The sequence below is a fragment of the Vanessa tameamea genome, chromosome 11 (assembly GCF_037043105.1).
Source record: "Vanessa tameamea isolate UH-Manoa-2023 chromosome 11, ilVanTame1 primary haplotype, whole genome shotgun sequence".
NCBI classification, from domain to species: domain Eukaryota; kingdom Metazoa; phylum Arthropoda; class Insecta; order Lepidoptera; family Nymphalidae; genus Vanessa; species Vanessa tameamea.
In genome coordinates this window covers 449,555-466,777 of record NC_087319.1, presented here as the reverse complement: position 1 = coordinate 466,777, position 17,223 = coordinate 449,555, and the positions used below count along the sequence as shown (strand labels likewise).

Here is a 17,223-nt window from a genome sequence, read left to right as displayed (position 1 = left end):
GCTTATTTCTCATGGCTAAGCAGCTGACCGTAATAAAATAATAAATTCATTTTTAAGATTTAATTGACTATTATGTTAATCGATATCGTCGATCCCGTAAAATTTACTTAGAAGTTAGAAATACATCCCTAGAAGTCATATTTGTCATCTGTCAAAATATTAAATTCAATCCAAAATCCATTATTTATTTTAACAACCGCAACCTATTCCGAGGAATAGGTTTTTTTAAATTACCTGCTAATTTAAACTAACACAATTGAAAATGGCAAATGAAGAACCTTCCGATCTAGACTGGATCCAATTGCGTCGTGAAATGGGACCTTCACATCATGTTGAAACCACCAAAGAAAAATTTGCTCGAAAATTTAGTGCAAACCCCTTTGTGCCTATAGGTATTAATTTATTTGTTGGTGTTTTTTTTTTAATTTAACAGTTGACCAGTCAAATGACAATATGTTATTTTTCTTTCTAGGATGCCTCGCAACAGCAGGGGCTCTATCATATGGCTTATGGTGTTTCCGTACTGGCAGAAGTAAATTATCACAGCAAATGATGCGGGTTAGAATTGTTGCTCAAGGTTTGACAATAACAGCTTTAGTCGTTGGAGTTGTAATGACTGCTGGGAAAACTTTGAAATAATATAACCTTAACTAGATTTAATATTAATAAAATCAATAAAAAGAGTAAATCTTATATTTTTGTGCCCTAGAATTAGAAAAGCAAATATGTTAATAAAAAGGTTTTAATTCATAAATTATTTAATTATATGTAATATTATGCAATTAAAATGTAAATATGCAATAAATAAATGTTGCTTAATACAATGCCTATCTTTTGCATAAATCTCAAACTATTTACCTTCCAATGTTAGAATACATTGAACTATATTTTTCTAGTTTTACCCAATAGAGATCCATCGAAAAATACTACTTTGTCATAATCTATTTAGATACAAAACTAAGTATAAATACAAAATAAACTGGAAAACTTAAACATAAATTGTAACTGATGAATTGTATCTACTATATTCTTAACCATTTAATTACTCTATTGTTCTGTGATTTTATTACAACATGTTTTTTTAAAAACTCCTAGTCTTAACTTGATAACTTATTTTATAATTTGTATTGTGGAAAAATATTAAAGTACAATAGGACCTTAAAACAATACAGTTCAAATTTATACTAGGAGGTCAAACATAGTGAAAAAACTAATCACATCTATTTTAAGAGCGGAGAGCCGACTTTTAGGCAACCTTGCGTACGAACGCAAGTTGTTGCTCGTGTTGATGCCCCTTTTAAAATAATCGAGACCGAGAGCCGAGATCGACCACTTGTTAGAACGCATAAATTTTAATGGAAGAATCCAAGTTTACAACACTTTGTGCTCGGCGGTGAAAAGAGACATCGTGAACAACTTTCAGCTAACAAGCTAAGTGCACCGGAATACTCACTAAAAAAATCAGAACCCGCTCCAACTCAACCAACCAGCGTTAAAGTAACATGGTGGATTATGCAGGCCTTAGTAAGCGACTCCCGGCTTGGCTCATTATATTCCGAGTACCTACATATATTATTGTTCAATCCTAAATAGTGTTCACGATAAATTTTACTTAGTGACATACCCCCAGAATATAAATTATATTATTTGCCAAATAATGAATTAAACTATTATAATATTACGGTCATGTAATATTATTTGATATTAATTTTTTGATGATGCAAAACAACATTATATAAATATTAATGATTATTAACAATTGATGCTTCCCATGTCTAATCGAATAATTTCAAGGTACGATATACGGTATGAAGACGTATACAAATTTCATACTCAATAAATTATGTTTTATTAAGTCTGCCAAAAATCAATGTCTCTTTAGTCTAGTGGCTAGGTTTAAGGCCGCAGATCCTGAGATTCGGTATAAAAATAAAAAATCTCATTTCTGGATTCTGGAAGTTGGAGGTGTGTACACTCGGGAAGTCCTAAGAAAATACTTAAATCCGTTGGTCCTGAGCTTAAACTAAATCAACTACATGTTTTAATAACCGAGAATAATATATTTAAAATAAATTGTCTAAAGACTTCACTACATAGTAATCGCTCGTTTTGCTTGACACTGACAACTGACAAATCTAAATTGACATTAAAACTTAAAACACTGGAATTAGAAATTAAAATATACAAGATTTTATATGAACGGGAAAAGTAGAATAGGTTAAATGTAGTAAGTAATAAAGAAGAAACATTTTAAAAGAAGATTTTATTTTCAATGGCCTTATAATTCAAGAAAGCTCTAATGCTACTATATCGTGACAATGAATGGATTTATTGCCGTTCACTGTGGTAAGTAAAAAATAACATTTATGAACGTAAATTTAAATATGAATTTTTACTAAAACACTGTAAATATCAGGAGCAGGTTACCACAGTGATTCTTTAAGAAAAGACTACCAAAGAACTTGCTACCTTGCATGTCGCAAAGCTGCCGAAGCACTCGTACAAGGTGGAACTGCTGTGGATGCTGTAGAAAAAGCTATTATTGGTTTGTAAATCTGTTAATTTGATTATTTAAACTATAATTACCATCGCATAATTTTTCCATTATATTTCAGAATTAGAGAATAGCCCATTAACAAATGCTGGCTTTGGATCAAATCTAAGTTGGGATGGATTAGTCGAGTGTGATGCTTCTATCATGAATGGACAAACATTACACTTTGGTGCATGTGGTGCAGTGTCCAATGTGTGGAACCCCATCACATTAGCTAAACAGCTTTGTATTAAACAGTGTGAGAGTTTATCTTTAGGACGTGTACCACCTTGTATTCTTACTGGGCAAGGGGCTAAAACTTGGGCTGAAAGAATGGGCTTGCAAATAGTTGAAGAAAATAACATGATTTCAAGTCGTGCTCTTCGTAATTATAAACATTGCAAACGAAAATTAAAAAGGTATTCTGTTCAAAATGATTTAAAATTCAGCCCATTGGATACAGTAGGAGCTATATGTGTTGATGCCAACGGAGTTGTAGCTTCTGGAGCAAGTTCTGGTGGAGTTTCACTAAAACATGAAGGAAGAGTGGGACAAGCTGCATCTTTTGGAAGTGGTGTATGGGCTGCAATGAGTAGAGACGGATTGACACCTTCCATTGCAGCTTGCACTTCAGGTTGCGGCGAACATTTAATAAGAACTCAGCTTGCTAAAAATTCAGCTGAAAGTTTGTTAGAATCATCTCCTGTAATAGGTCTTGACAAATGTTTGAAAGAAAAGTTTTTGGAATCACCTTTCTTATGGGATATACCGGAAAGGCTCGGTGGCACATTGGCTCTCACTTTTAACCCTCAAGTTGGAGAAGGAGAATTACTTTGGGGTCACACAACAAAAACAATGTGTGTTGGATATATGTCAACAGATACGGCTAAACCAAAGGTATATTAATAAATAATAATATTAGAAATGAGAATGCTTGTTTATTTAAACACTTTGTTTTTCAATCAGGCTTGTTCAAAGACTGAATGCTTTTGTTTTTGATAAGTCAAAGAACACTTTAAATGTTATTTTTAATTATATTTTACAACACATCTAGCAAAGTAGGCTAGTATATGTCTAGGCTGAATACTGGTATTATTAAATAAAAAATTCCAAAATTATTTAACAAAAAAATTCGTCATTGCTTGACCAACTTTTTCAACTAAGAAAAAACTTGATTAATTTTATGATGTTTTTAAGCTGCATAAAAATTTCCAATCATGCTTATAAATAATGAATTATCGACATATGCCTGATTTAATTTTGTGCTCTTAGACTACTAAATTACAATAAAAAAGTCAAATAAATTGTTTATGGTGAATCCGGTTTCCCTTATGTTTTATTAGTCATGTTAGTTATGTCATTTAGATACAGAGAAGATCATCATTATTCTATTGAAATAATTATAATAATTAGTACTTCATTAGCTAAATGTATGTTGTATTTCTTTTAAATGTATATCTTATATAAAAACTTTAATTTATTTTTTAATTCTTGCAATTTTAGTGTGTCATATCTTACTTACCACCAAAAGTGGAGTCTGGACGTAAGGCAGTTGTATCTGGGGTACCATTCAAAGTGAATATGCAACCTGCTCCAGTATTACAATGGGAGATTAAGACTGAACCACACCTCAATGGATCTCTTTGACATACAATTATATTTATTGCATTAGCAACTATAGCTTTTGACCATACATGTACAAATGAATGCTTTTTAAATACATTTTTTAAATATGTGAATATACATTGTAAAGTAGTAAACTTATAGTAAATAAAAATGTTGAAATTTTGTAGCCATTAAAGTTAATTTAGAAATTAATATCAAATTACATGAGTATTATTTTTAAATTAATAGTATCTGTTGATTATTGATTTGAGAAAATTGACCTTTAAAAATATACTTTTCAGTTTAAATATTGCTTTTATGATAATATATAATCTTAGTAACAAGACATTTGAAAATGAAAAATTGTATATATTATGAGTTGATTTTCCAGTTTTAAATTTAAATATCTTCCTCGTATTTAGGCAAATGTAAAAAATCTTATTTAATGAACTGTAGCAAAAAAATAGGTATACAACAAAATAAAAATACAAAAGAAATATTTCGATGTTTTATTAGAAAGAAGAGTGCTAAGATACGTAATTCGGTGAGAGGCGATTATTAAGTACATGACTATATAATACAAATTGATTTAAAACTTCATTTTTCATTACATAAATGAATAGCAAGATTTGCTAACTATAAGTAAAGCAGAGCACCATATGGTAGTACCAATCCTAATCTTGAAACCGAGGGTGCTTATCTAAAGTAAATCATTTAAAAACAGAGTATTGTGATGTCCATTAATTAGTAACTGTTTTATATAATAATGTAAATCAGCGTTCAATTCAATTAAGATCTAGAAAAGTATATGAATATAACGGAATATTTAACTAATTTTACTGTTATCAGTCTATGATTACAATGCTTAATCTCTTTCGAAAAGTAAATAATCTATAATGACACACAACACAAACACAGACTTAAATAATCAGATGGATTTTGTTCATCCATAAAAATAAAATTCGTCAGTTATAAAAATTAAATTGATCTTCTAATCTGTAATTGATTTTAACTTATACCCTATATGTACTCATTTAAAACCATTATAATATTTTGTACTAAATATGATCATTGACCTATATAATTCATGTTATGTTGTAAACAGTCGAAGCTGATACTAATAATTAATATATCGTAATAAAAATTCCTACTGTAACTGTGCAGAATAAATGCATTACTTTCTTACAGTATTTAATAATATTATGTATGTAAATTAAAACATTGAATTTCATTTGATATCGCATAATTATAACGAATAAATATACTTTTAGGTACACTGGGACTGATATTTTTCGTGTGTTAATATTAAATAAAATAGCATTGAAATAAATCAGTAACTTACTTAATGTGTGCATATTAAGACATCTAACAAAAAAATATCAGAATAAATCACAAATTACGCTTAGATTTATAAATGTGTAGTAATAACTACAATGAGTAAATATTATATGGAAGAGGCTGCATCTATATGCTATTTTATTATTGCTAATTCACAGACCACTGGCAAGGTAATCTTCAATGTGATATAATGTCACACAAACTCCCTATGAAGTCACTATTATCCATATTGCTATATTTTAATTATTCGTATAACGATTAAGATAAGGTTTAGCCTCAAACATATTTTTTCGCAATATATATATGGTACAAATTGTAAATTATATAAAATTAACTTTAACATAATAGGTCGTGAATTGTCTAAAATAAATGCCGAATTAATACTGTTCTCTTTACAATCATTAAGATACATTTTAAATGTTATTAAGGCCAATTTTTTACATACCATCACAATATTTCCTCACTCAAGGCCACCATCAGTCTATCCAATCTATTACATAACCAAATTATTTTGTCTTTTATAGTGTATTATGAAAAATTATACACACCCATATTCATACCAAATTGCTGTTTCCTTTGAGTTATCAGTTTTTTCGTTGCGACTCGCCGTGCGCTTGTCATTTCGCAAATCTTCTCGTTCAGGTGTATTCTCTTCCATGGAACGCGGTTGATCTGACACAGGTCTATGTTCCGTCGACCTATCACTGTTACTTTGACACGCCCCATCACCAATAACGGTTGAAATTCTATTGTAAACTAAGTAAGTTGGGTTTTCTTTAACAGGTGTGCTCTGAGGTTTACTGGTTATGTTTACGTCTTGGTTGTCATCAGCTAAATATACTGTCCGACGTGTTCCAGCGGTTCCGAATACAGGAGGAGGAGTCGATGCTACAACAATAATTAATTAATTAACAAACTACACGTAAAAATCAGCCATTTCATTAATCATGCACAGTTCAAATAAAAAATAAACAATTTCTTGACTTTACACTTAGTGGTCAACGCTTAAATTAAATAGAGATTTACTAAGTTTAAATTTTTTATACGTTTTAATGTGCGTTCACAATTACCTGCTGGCAAGCTCGATTCACCCTCTACACCCTGGTAACTATTTCGATGCGAGGATGGCACGGTTTTATGTGGTCGCCTTCTGAGAGATGCTCGAATCAGAGCATCATCCCCACCGCCGCTATGAATTGAAGCCGCTGACAATCTTCTAACAAAATTACTTTCACCAGTCATTCTTATTGGGTCAAGACTATGAATTGAACCTGACATTTCCATATTATCAGACTTCTTCAGCAAACTATCGTCAAATCGTCTGAAGCTCGAGTCAGAGCTGTGTCTAGGTGATTCGACACTTGGGTTAGAAGATCCTTGGTCATGGTCAGAAATTTTAGATAACTTCTCTAAATCTTGACTACCTGGATCTGATTCACCAGATTCTGACCCTGCTAATGTTAATTGTGATTTAGAACGATTGGCATCTTCTATCCTTTTATTGCTTCGGGAAGGTACTTTGTTAATTAAATCCGTTCCAGCCTTTCGTACTCTTTTTACAAATGATGCACCAAAGCCTCGTCGTTTTGTCGTGCAGTTGTCAAGTTTTTTATAATGTTCCATTATTTTTTCTTCCAATTTTTCTTTTTGTCGGCATAAAGCATTTACTCTGTCAGCAAACATCTTTTCCTCCTCATGGTAATGTTGTTTATCTTTTAAAGAATGTGCTAATAGCTCATGGTATTGCGTGAGAAGTTGTGAAACATGATCCATTAACGATCTTCTATCAGCATCTAAGCTCTTATTCATCTGAATTAGCATTTCACAGTGTTGATTTGTTTTACTGATTTCCAGTTCCATACTAGTAATCACTTCCGATTTTGTGTTAATTTCACCAGAAATTTCTGTATTTCTTAATTTTAATTGTGCGACTTCACTTCTAATATTTCTGTACTCTTCTTGCATATTTCTGTACTCATTCTTCAACCTATCACTGGCAGTAAACAGATTTCTAAAATCTTCTTTTAACTTAGAATGTTCAGCCCTTAGATTTGTTAGATTTCGAGATTCGATTTTTAAGTTCTCTCGTTCCAATTCAAAGTCTGTTATTTTTTTTTCACAATTGGTTAGCTTTTCTTTTAATTCTCTGTTTTCGATTTTCAAATCTCGAATTACTGCTTTTACGGGCTCCTTCTCACTGAGCAACGTTTCATACTCTGTGTTTAATTGTTCATGCAAAGTTTGCAAAGCTACTTGATCGCGTAGAAGATTGTCTTGTTTATCTTTCAAAACCTCCAGTTGTTTTATTATTTCCTCCTTTTCTGCAGCAAGTTGACTATTGGCAAGTTGTAGCGTCATTTGTTGCGAGATAAGAGAACCATTCTGAGAATTAAGCGTGGCTACATTTACTTGTAGTTTAGCATTTTCTGCTTGACAATTTTCTAAAGAAACTTGTAACGTCGCTAAATCTGCAGTCAATTGTTCGATTTGAGGGTTAACAACGTTTTCATCAACATCGGTTTTGCCCTTATTATTGCAATTACATGGAACTGAATTAAAGAAATTTGCCTTTGCAGTAATTTCTGATATCAACGCTTCATGATCAACATTCGTTATAATCTTTTCTAACAATTCTTCAATGTTGACGTCTTTTGATATTAATTCTGATGTATTTATTCCCAGCTTATCCATACAGTTTCTCAACTTATCGAAATTAACCTTTTCCAATATTAAATCCTTTTGAAGGGTTTGTATAGTTTCAGTATCGACTTTCTTACTTGACTTCAACTCTTGCGTCTTTTGCTCCAAGTCTTGGAGTCTGCTAGTTAACGACTGATTTAAATCTATCTGTCTTATTAATCTTTCGATTTCTTTGTTTTTAAGTTCTATTTCAGTGCTAATTGTATCGAGCGTCACATCCTTCTCTTCTACCGCTTCTCGTAACTTAGTAACTTCCCTTTGTAAGTTATGCGTTTCTTTTTCACTGTAAGTTAATTTCGTTTTAAGCTCTTCTGTTTGTATAATGAAACGTGTCACTTTTTCAGCATCAGGTTTAACTATGTTTAACTCTTTTGTCCTCGAATCTAAAGTCTTTTCGAGATCGTCTGCTCGTCTTTGTATAGAATCACACAACATTTGTATTCTTTGTTTGTCTTTAGTCAAAGACTCTAAATGTCTTTCGAAATCTTGTAACTTATTTTTTTCTGAATCTCTATCAATCGCTTGCCGATCTATAAATGTTTTTTGATTATCCAATGAATCTTGTAACTTTCTATTTTCTTCCAATGCATTTTTGAATACCTCTTCTAATTCAGAATTTTGCAGCTTGAGTCTGTTACAGTTTTCTTGTAACTGTTCACATTTGAGTGTTAATCTTTTCTTTTCCTTTTCTAATTCTAATACCTTATCACTACTTTCTAATAACGATTGTTCTCGAAGACTGTCAATTGTAGAGAGAAGTCGCTTATTTTCTAATTCAAGTTTTAAAGCCCTCGCTTGTGCATTACTGGTCAGTTGTTCCGACAAACTGTTTTCGCCCGACTCCAAAGTATTTTCACATTCATTATCTGTGTCTAAGTTACTATTGTTGCTTTCACTCAAAACAGATCTTGTTATGTATTGCAAATGATTATTCTCCTCAATCAATTCTTGAATTTTTTGTTGATCTGCATCTCTCTCCTATAAATTAATAAAAAGATTAATTTCAGTTGTCAGTAGTATCATTAGATTAACATTTTGGTCACCTGGACGTTTTGCATACTCAATACTTAAACCTGGGTGTGGTCAGGTATTGGTTACTTTATGTACTTTTTACTCAAACATGTGGGCAGAAATAAGTAATATAAATATATAACTTACCAATGCAATATCATTGGCCTCTCTTTTTAACTTAATCATGGCTGCTTCTAGAGATAGACATTGTTCTGCCCTTTTCCTCGCCCTCTGTAACTGCTCTTCCAATGCATCCCTTGTTTCCATTAAAGCTTTATTGTCTTCTCGTAATTCTGTGACCCTTGTCTTATAATATTCAGCATCTGATAAACGATCGCGATATCTCTGTATCTCCTGTTCCAACCTAAAATAATATAAAAAAATTATAGAGGAGAGGGCCTATCTGAAATTATTGATCTCATAACTATTTTATATATATATTTAATATTTTAATCGTCAATATTATTTCTATTCAGCTTATCAAGGATTTTTTTGGTTGTGGGAAACCACTTCATCAGCAAAAGTATTTATAAGGAAGGTTGTTAAAGAATATAATAAGTATAAGAAAAATTTCAGACTTAGTTGGTATTAGTTCTCATAAAATAAAACAACAATTGAACTATTGAACCAACTACCTATCACATCTCTCTGCCTTCTCCCTCAAAGCGTCAACTTCGTCTCTGTAGCCCGCTGCCTTTCTCGCTTCGTTAAACCACTCTTGGCTGTCCGCCCGTAACTTTGCCAGCGTCAGCTTAGTGTGTTCCAATTCTTCACGACATTCCGACAGCTGTTCAGATTTTTCTTCCCTGAAATTATTTGCAAATCATGTTATACTCGGGAAATATTTATACTTTTATATGTTATATTGGCAGGTGGACTGGGAAATGGACCACCTGTTGGTAAGTAAAGTAAAAAAAAGTAAATAACTTACAGCTCCTGTCTCTGTTTCCGTAACCTTGCTTTCCAATCTGCTAATTCAACAGCTAGATGTTGAGTTTCCCCGTTATTCTGATTAACATTCTGAGTAGATCGACTTTTTCCATTTTTATTTTCGTTCTCATTTTCACATAATCCTTCATTCAGGACGAGAGACGCCCAGTTTTGTAAATAGTGGTCGCGCTCCTTTGCCAGTCTTCTCATGTGGTTGAACATTGTTGGTGATTGGAAGAGGTCAATTGCATCTGGTGTTAATACCACGGTTTGCATGTCTGTCACCTAATGGTATACAAAAAATGTTACATTTTGTATGAAAATTAAATTAAAAATGGTAAAATTTTAATATTAAGAATGTAATATGCACTTCATTAAAAACAAACATTACATTCATGTATTTTGTTTCTTTGTATTTACTTATAAACTAAATAAAAAAAATACAGGTAAACGAAATATACTTAATATGTTAAATACACTAGTAAAATCTTAATACAGGTAATCAATACAAATTTTGTTACAAAGAGAATTAAGTACAATTTAAACTCTATTTAAATAATCGCAGGGTACTTTGAATTCATATTCATTTGATTTCTAACATCTATGGTATGGTGCTGACAACTAGATAAGTCAAGGTTCTTCCATAATTGTCAAACATACATACAAGTTTCCTAACATGGATGTTTTAATTGGTCAAACATGCCTCTTTGCATAAAATCAGACATTTATAATTTTATGTTTAAATAAATTTATTTTGAATATGATGAATTTTATGTTGAACTAGCTGTGCCCGAGATTTCGTACGTGTTTGAATTTAATAAAACAGCGTCACAGTATTATTATTTTACATATTATTCTAAAATAAAAGTAGCCTAAGTTACTCCTTATTACATCAGCTATCTGCCAATGAAAGTTCCGCCAAAATCGGTCCAGCCGTTCCAGAGATTAGCCGGAACAAACAGACAGACAGACAAAAATTTTAAAAAATGTTATTTAGGTATATGTATCGTGTACATACATATGCATTTGTTTTACTAAATGCTGCGGTTATTTTAATATTACAAACAGACACTCCAATTTTATTATATGTCTAGATATATTTGTGGCAAAATGTATATATTCTACAAAGTACCTGAATTCTGGACAATTTGTGATAGATATGGTCGATTAACTTCCATAGGGGTATTGTTAGTAACAGTTGATAACACCCCTATAACATTATACATTACTTACATGTACAGACAACAAAAGACTTAAATTGATGAGAGGAGTAAATATTCTTAATAGTTTTTTTTTTTTAAAAGACTTTTATATTATATTTAATAAGACTGAATAACATACAAACCTGTTTTATACATTCCACAATATTATGTTGCAAGTCAACATCTAGCTCTTTAATTCTCGTAATGAAAATTTCTTTGTTAGGACACTGGACTGCTGCACCGAGTAACAACAGAGACAACAGTTTCATATTCTCCAGACCTTCCCGGGTTTCTGGTGCTTTACCTAAGCATATGCATTCTGGCACAACTAATAGAGTCATTCCCAACTCTTCATCAAATAAAGCCTTTACATTTTTAACTATTGCATCAAAATTCTTTACTCTGCCCAAAATAAGTGCCTGGTCTTCGAGTCCTGTTAGCTTTGTAATGTGAAATGAAGGTTCTGGGTCAATCTGGAGGTAGATATGGTGTAGGATATCTCCATTGAAGAGGGAGGAGTATTCCTTGATACTGGCAGGTTCTGGCAGGCATGATTTTAGCTAAAAAAAATTATTAATAAGTATTACTCACATACAGACTAAAAGGAAAGTATTTAATGTGCAAGCTCTAGTAAGAGATTGAATGAGGTGAGGAGTGAATAACTTGTGCGCTTATGGGCTTATACAACTCATCCTTACTAACTAGGGACAATCACAAAAATTTTGCAAACCAATTTGCCAATATTTAGTCACAAGGAATATATGTATGTATATATAAGTAAGTTTTCTATTACTATAAGAAAAGGTATATTTTTTGGTATAATGCTAATAATATATAATAGATATTTTTTTTATTAATAACTTAAGCAAAAAATTGTAATTATTTTTTGAGTGAGTTTGTTTTTAAATATATTTTTGCTTCAATATATATTTCAATAAAACAATAAATACCTATAAAATTTATTATATTACCAAAACTAGTTTTTTAAATATATGCAAAATCTCTCTCTTATGTTAAATAATAAATATATATTGATAATTTATACAATGTGAAAGTTTTGTGGTTTGTTCGACAATGTTAGTCTATACAACAATAGATCAGCAAGTTATCAATTAATTTTATGTCTGGGAAGATGAGAAAAGAGGTCAGATGCAGCCATTGTGTGCAATAAATTTTCCTTTATAGAAAACTTTCTGCAAGTCATATGTTTTTGTAAATTTATTTCATTTTTCTAATGTTTGTTGATATTATTAAAAAAAAAATGTCCGTTTAATTCTTAGTACTGATAACCCACTAATATTTACCCATAAATATTTACATGTTAAACTATTTTAAAGATAATTATTTTGTTTATATTGTAATATTCATGGATTTTTACTGTCTCTTAAAATAAATAGGCCAATCAACCATTACTAAATTAATTATATTGTATTAATATATGAATTAAACACAAGAGCTTTTCCACGAATAAGAAAAATAAATATTATAAATTTATAAAACGAAACACAAGCGAAATCATCTCACGCTTCATTTTATTAGTACTAAAGGCACGGATGGTTGATCACTCACCCACGAAACAAGAGGTCCGCTTAAGAAGTCCTCGATCTCAGAAGCAGATGCGGCCATTCTCGCCAAGCGTTAGGATGAACCAAAACTAATTCTTTTATACCGTCTACATAACATGGCATCGAAAAAACAATCGAAATTAACACGAGTTCCAAATCTATTAAACATCGGCAACAAAATACAAAGACTCCTGGTAGTATGTGCAAACACCGTAACACGATTTGACAATTTGACAAAATATTGACAAACAGTTGTCAATTGCAAAAACTTTATCATAGCAATTGTATGCTTAGACCCAACTCATAGGTCTTCGTTTTTTGCTTTGTAATTTAGAGTATGATTAATTCTAGAAAGAGGTTTAATATAATTTATATGCAATTCAAAAGGAAAGAAATAAAAAAAAAACAAGACGAGATTTTACTATAAATATTGATCTATATTTTGTAAACTACTATTAAGTTAGCGTTGTTATTTATAATGCATAATTTTAATTTTTGGCATATATTTTTTTCTGTGTGGTCAATTACTGCGAAATTTCCAATGAGTGTATTTATAAATTTCCTATGGAGGAGCTGCCATTTGGTTATCTCATTTTATTATTTCAATACCTTATGGTTCAATAATAAAGCATTTTAAATAATTTCATTGTCTTTATATTGTTTTAGTTTCACGTTAATAGATGGACATTACGCTCTTAATTCTCTTATCTTATTTTTTGGCCTCCACTTATTGAGAAAATTATATTTGACAAGTGATAACATTGACATTCGAAGTTCCATATTGTCAATTTGTCAAGTGTCAACTTTAATACATATTTTGCCTCTGATGTCTATTTTCATTTTGTTATTGATTAACTATTTTAAAATCTAACATTGAATTACTATAATTTTTGTTTTATTTCATATTTTAATAGTAATAAGGTAAAATATATACATATTTGTTAAAATAAAACATAACACAGGGCAAAACATTAACAACGTATAATATTTGTAAAGTTTTTCTTTTAATATTTTAAATTTATAATGTCTAGTAAAATTTTCGCTAAGGTAAATAAAGTTCAGTTTCAAGACCAACAGTTAGACGACTATGTTCTCGAGGTAAGATCATTCAATACATTTATACCGAGAGGTAAATATTACCATTTTAAAGGTATCTATAAAAAATGGAAAAAAAATATATGTACTTTCAGAATTCTGTTATCAAAAGTAAACTTCAGAGTAAAATTGATGCCCTCTCTATTATGACTAAAGAATTGGATAAATGTAGCATGGAAAGAGATAAATATAAATTGCTAGTTGAACAGTTGAAGTGCAAGAAAAGTGTTCAAGATAATACAAACAGTCACGACAGATTTGCGCCGACTAATACAATAAGCGGCAGTGAGATTTTGGCAAGAACAAAAGAGCAGAATAACCTGCTTAAATTGGAGGTGTAGTATACAATAATATGTGCTTATATTAAAAGAGCTAAAGCCTTTTGGTTTTGCTCTGTTATCACCACTAATATTTTAGTTACTTGAAGTAATGTTTTCTTGCAGATTGAAACACTTAAAAGCAAATTGGAGGAGGCCAATGGTGATATACTAGCATTGAGGAAACAAATGCAAAAGGGACAAAGTTTTGATGAGCAAAATGAATTTAAAGCCTTTTCCACATCTAAAACAGATTATGAACAATTGGTACAAGAATTAGAAAAAATTAAAAAGAAGGTTTGTTTGAAACTAAACTTAATTTTGATTTAGAAAGTTAAATAAAAGAGCATATGTCTGTACTAAAATATAGTTATTTTTAATTTATGTTTTTTTAATTTTAGTTGAAAATTCTAACTAATAGTAATACTAAAATACTGATTAATATTTTAATAAATTTTTGCAGTATCAGCAAATACAACTTGATTATAGAGCTACATTAGACGAGAAAGAGGAGCTGGTGTCAGATCGTGACTACTACAAGAGTAAGGTGCAGCGCTTGAACCACCAAATAAGCTACATTTTATCGAATAGAGTGAAGATGCAAACAGATGAACAGGACAGTTCTAAGCAAATTGTCGATATTGATGCATTGATTACTGAAAATAAATATTTACACGAAAGAATAACACAGTTGCAAGTCGAAAAAGAAATTGTCAAGAGAACTTTGACAAAGTATAAGGTAATTTATAAATGTATTATTAAACTGAGTGTCTTTATATTTAGGTTGAATAAATAAGTACTGATATTAAATTCTATTTATTTTCAGATTCTTCTAGACAATAGGAGTAAAAATGAACCATTCAATATTAAAAAGGGATTTGCAGATGTAATAACCCAAAAGCAAGGTACATGGAAATAATGAAATGTAGCTAAAATTTATGAATACAATTAAACGCCACTGAATTTTCATGTGGTAAATTCTTATACTGTGCTATATTTTGGATCCTACAAAAATTCAAAAGTGTTTTCACCATACTGAATTATAGCACTGTAGCCCAGTGTAGAGCTGTGAAAAAGCATTTTTATAAATAAATAGTCCCATAGTGAGGAACTAAACTTAAAGATATTTTGTTTTATGATAGACTGTGTGAGTCTAAATGACTGTTTCACAGTGCAGTTACAAATACTACTAGAAAACCAAAAAAATAAATTAGTATCATATCAGGATAATAAAATTTCTTACAAAAACATTTAATTTCAGTGAGGGAACTTTTGGATATAAACTCCAAGACAGGTTTAAAAAGAACCTCAGCTGCAGAGCTCAAGTCTTTATGTTTGGGACTATTTGAAGCTTTGAATGACAAATCGATTGCACTCCAACATCAAAGGAAAACTAATCAGTATGATTTTCATTTATTTAAATATATCAAATACTTTTCTTTTTAAATCATTGTAGACCTTTACTGTCGGCGCTCATTTAGCGAAGAGGAGCATAAAGCTTTTTTCAAAAGAATTGTATGTAATTATGCAACAGCAACTCATACATAAAACATCCAAATAATGTCTCCTGTGAGAATTAAGCATGCTTACTATCACAAACAAATTCTTACTATATTTAATTAAAATTTAAAGTTATAAAATGTTGTTTTAAAATTTTAAAAAATAATATTTTTATATCATTTTAACATGTGTCATAAAATATATGTAATTTAATTTACCCTTTTTTTTAGAATACTGGCCAATAGGATAACAGATTTGGAGAAAACATTAGAGAACTGGTGTAATGGTCAAAAGTGTGTACCAATTTTTCCATCTCAAATGTTAATGGAAGAGTTCCCCGATGATTCAGGATCAGTCAAATCTGATGAATCTAAAGAAAAATCGGAAAAGGAAATGTATGAAAATAATTATATCAACACAATCAAATATACTGACAGTGACGAAGAGTTGAACAAAAGCAAAGAAGATTTATCTAGATCGAGTTATGAAAATGGGAGCGGTGATAACAGATTGTCATCAAAAATAGTTCTGCCACAAGAATTAGAAGATTTAGTAAAGGAAGCCCTCGCAGCACTGAAATCTGTTCAGTGATCTGGATAAAAGTGAAACATAACTGTTACTTCTCCAGAGTTTATGATGGATTTTAATGTTGGACAAAATTTTAATCACTTCTATATTATGACATTGAAATAACTTATATTAAAATGAAGCTATTGGTAATTTAGAAGAAATTAAGGTCTGATCCCACAAGAGCCACAATGGTTCTATGAATAGATTTTTTTGTAAATCTTATTGAGATTGCAGGTTCAATAGTGAGCAAGCACTGCTGTAGAATAAGCTCCAAATCTCAACCGAAGACCGATTTTCCCGGTCGGATATATTTACGGCCTGTTATTTTTAACTGTTTAGAATACAGAGGTAGCCTAAAACCTGAACTAAAAGTTAAATTTAGTATATTTTTTTATTACATGTTTGTATAGTTATTATTTTCTAGTTAGTCAATTCCACCAAACAACCTCCCTAAGGAAATGATCCCTATGAGCTCATTGGTTCACGTTAGACCTTCAATGGCTAATCTCATCGGATTGTTTTATAGACTCAGAAACGGTATATATACCTCCTCCTGTTATTTGATGATGACAAAGATTACATATTTGTATACGTGGACTATATATAGATATATGATTTACTTATATTGATAGTTGGTACGATTACTATCTTTAAAAAATCTGGGAAGTTGACAATAAAAGTTAATTAAAGTTGACATTTTTTAACGGTTTCGGGATCTCAATGGGATTTATCAAAGTAAAGAATATCTAACATAAAATCTTTGTCATCACGTAACAGATCTCTCACCGTACAGTTACAGATAGCGTTTATCGAGCACTTAGCAATGGCACATCAGATTGAGCACGCCCATAGCTCGC

At 30.8% G+C, this 17,223-nt stretch overlaps 4 protein-coding genes across 4 annotated transcripts in view; 3 read left to right on the top strand and 1 right to left on the bottom strand.

Annotated features, from left to right (window-relative positions):
• Positions 1–4,367, top strand: part of Tasp1 (Taspase 1) — a 140,455-nt gene extending 136,088 nt beyond the window's left edge. Inside the window, exons 2-5 of the mRNA XM_026640614.2 lie at positions 2,241–2,346; positions 2,417–2,545; positions 2,616–3,430; positions 4,037–4,367. Of these exons, the coding sequence (XP_026496399.1) occupies positions 2,319–2,346; positions 2,417–2,545; positions 2,616–3,430; positions 4,037–4,180 (1,116 nt within the window). The 5' untranslated portion in view covers positions 2,241–2,318 and the 3' untranslated portion in view covers positions 4,181–4,367. The remainder of the gene's footprint in view (positions 1–2,240; positions 2,347–2,416; positions 2,546–2,615; positions 3,431–4,036) is intronic.
• On the top strand, positions 135–809 carry LOC113400925 (HIG1 domain family member 2A, mitochondrial). Its single transcript, XM_026640621.2, has 2 exons — positions 135–392; positions 473–809. The coding sequence occupies exons 1-2, from the start codon at positions 263–265 to the stop codon at positions 637–639; spliced, it is 297 nt and encodes a 98-aa protein (XP_026496406.1). The 5' UTR covers positions 135–262; the 3' UTR covers positions 640–809.
• A 265-nt stretch (positions 4,368–4,632) lies between the features above and the next one.
• On the bottom strand, positions 4,633–13,134 carry Girdin (girdin). Its single transcript, XM_026640604.2, has 7 exons — positions 12,889–13,134; positions 11,463–11,879; positions 10,119–10,402; positions 9,823–9,993; positions 9,335–9,551; positions 6,547–9,154; positions 4,633–6,364 (listed from the first exon to the last, which is right to left on the bottom strand). Exons 1-7 carry the CDS (start codon positions 12,943–12,945, stop codon positions 6,015–6,017), a joined length of 4,104 nt encoding a protein of 1,367 aa, XP_026496389.2. The 5' UTR covers positions 12,946–13,134; the 3' UTR covers positions 4,633–6,014.
• Positions 13,135–13,705: 571 nt separating this feature from the next.
• Positions 13,706–17,216, top strand: LOC113400918 (coiled-coil domain-containing protein 149). Its single transcript, XM_026640612.2, has 7 exons — positions 13,706–13,982; positions 14,075–14,314; positions 14,423–14,593; positions 14,760–15,035; positions 15,123–15,201; positions 15,558–15,696; positions 16,027–17,216. The coding sequence occupies exons 1-7, from the start codon at positions 13,908–13,910 to the stop codon at positions 16,385–16,387; spliced, it is 1,341 nt and encodes a 446-aa protein (XP_026496397.2). The 5' UTR covers positions 13,706–13,907; the 3' UTR covers positions 16,388–17,216.
• The last annotated feature ends 7 nt before the right edge of the window (positions 17,217–17,223 follow it).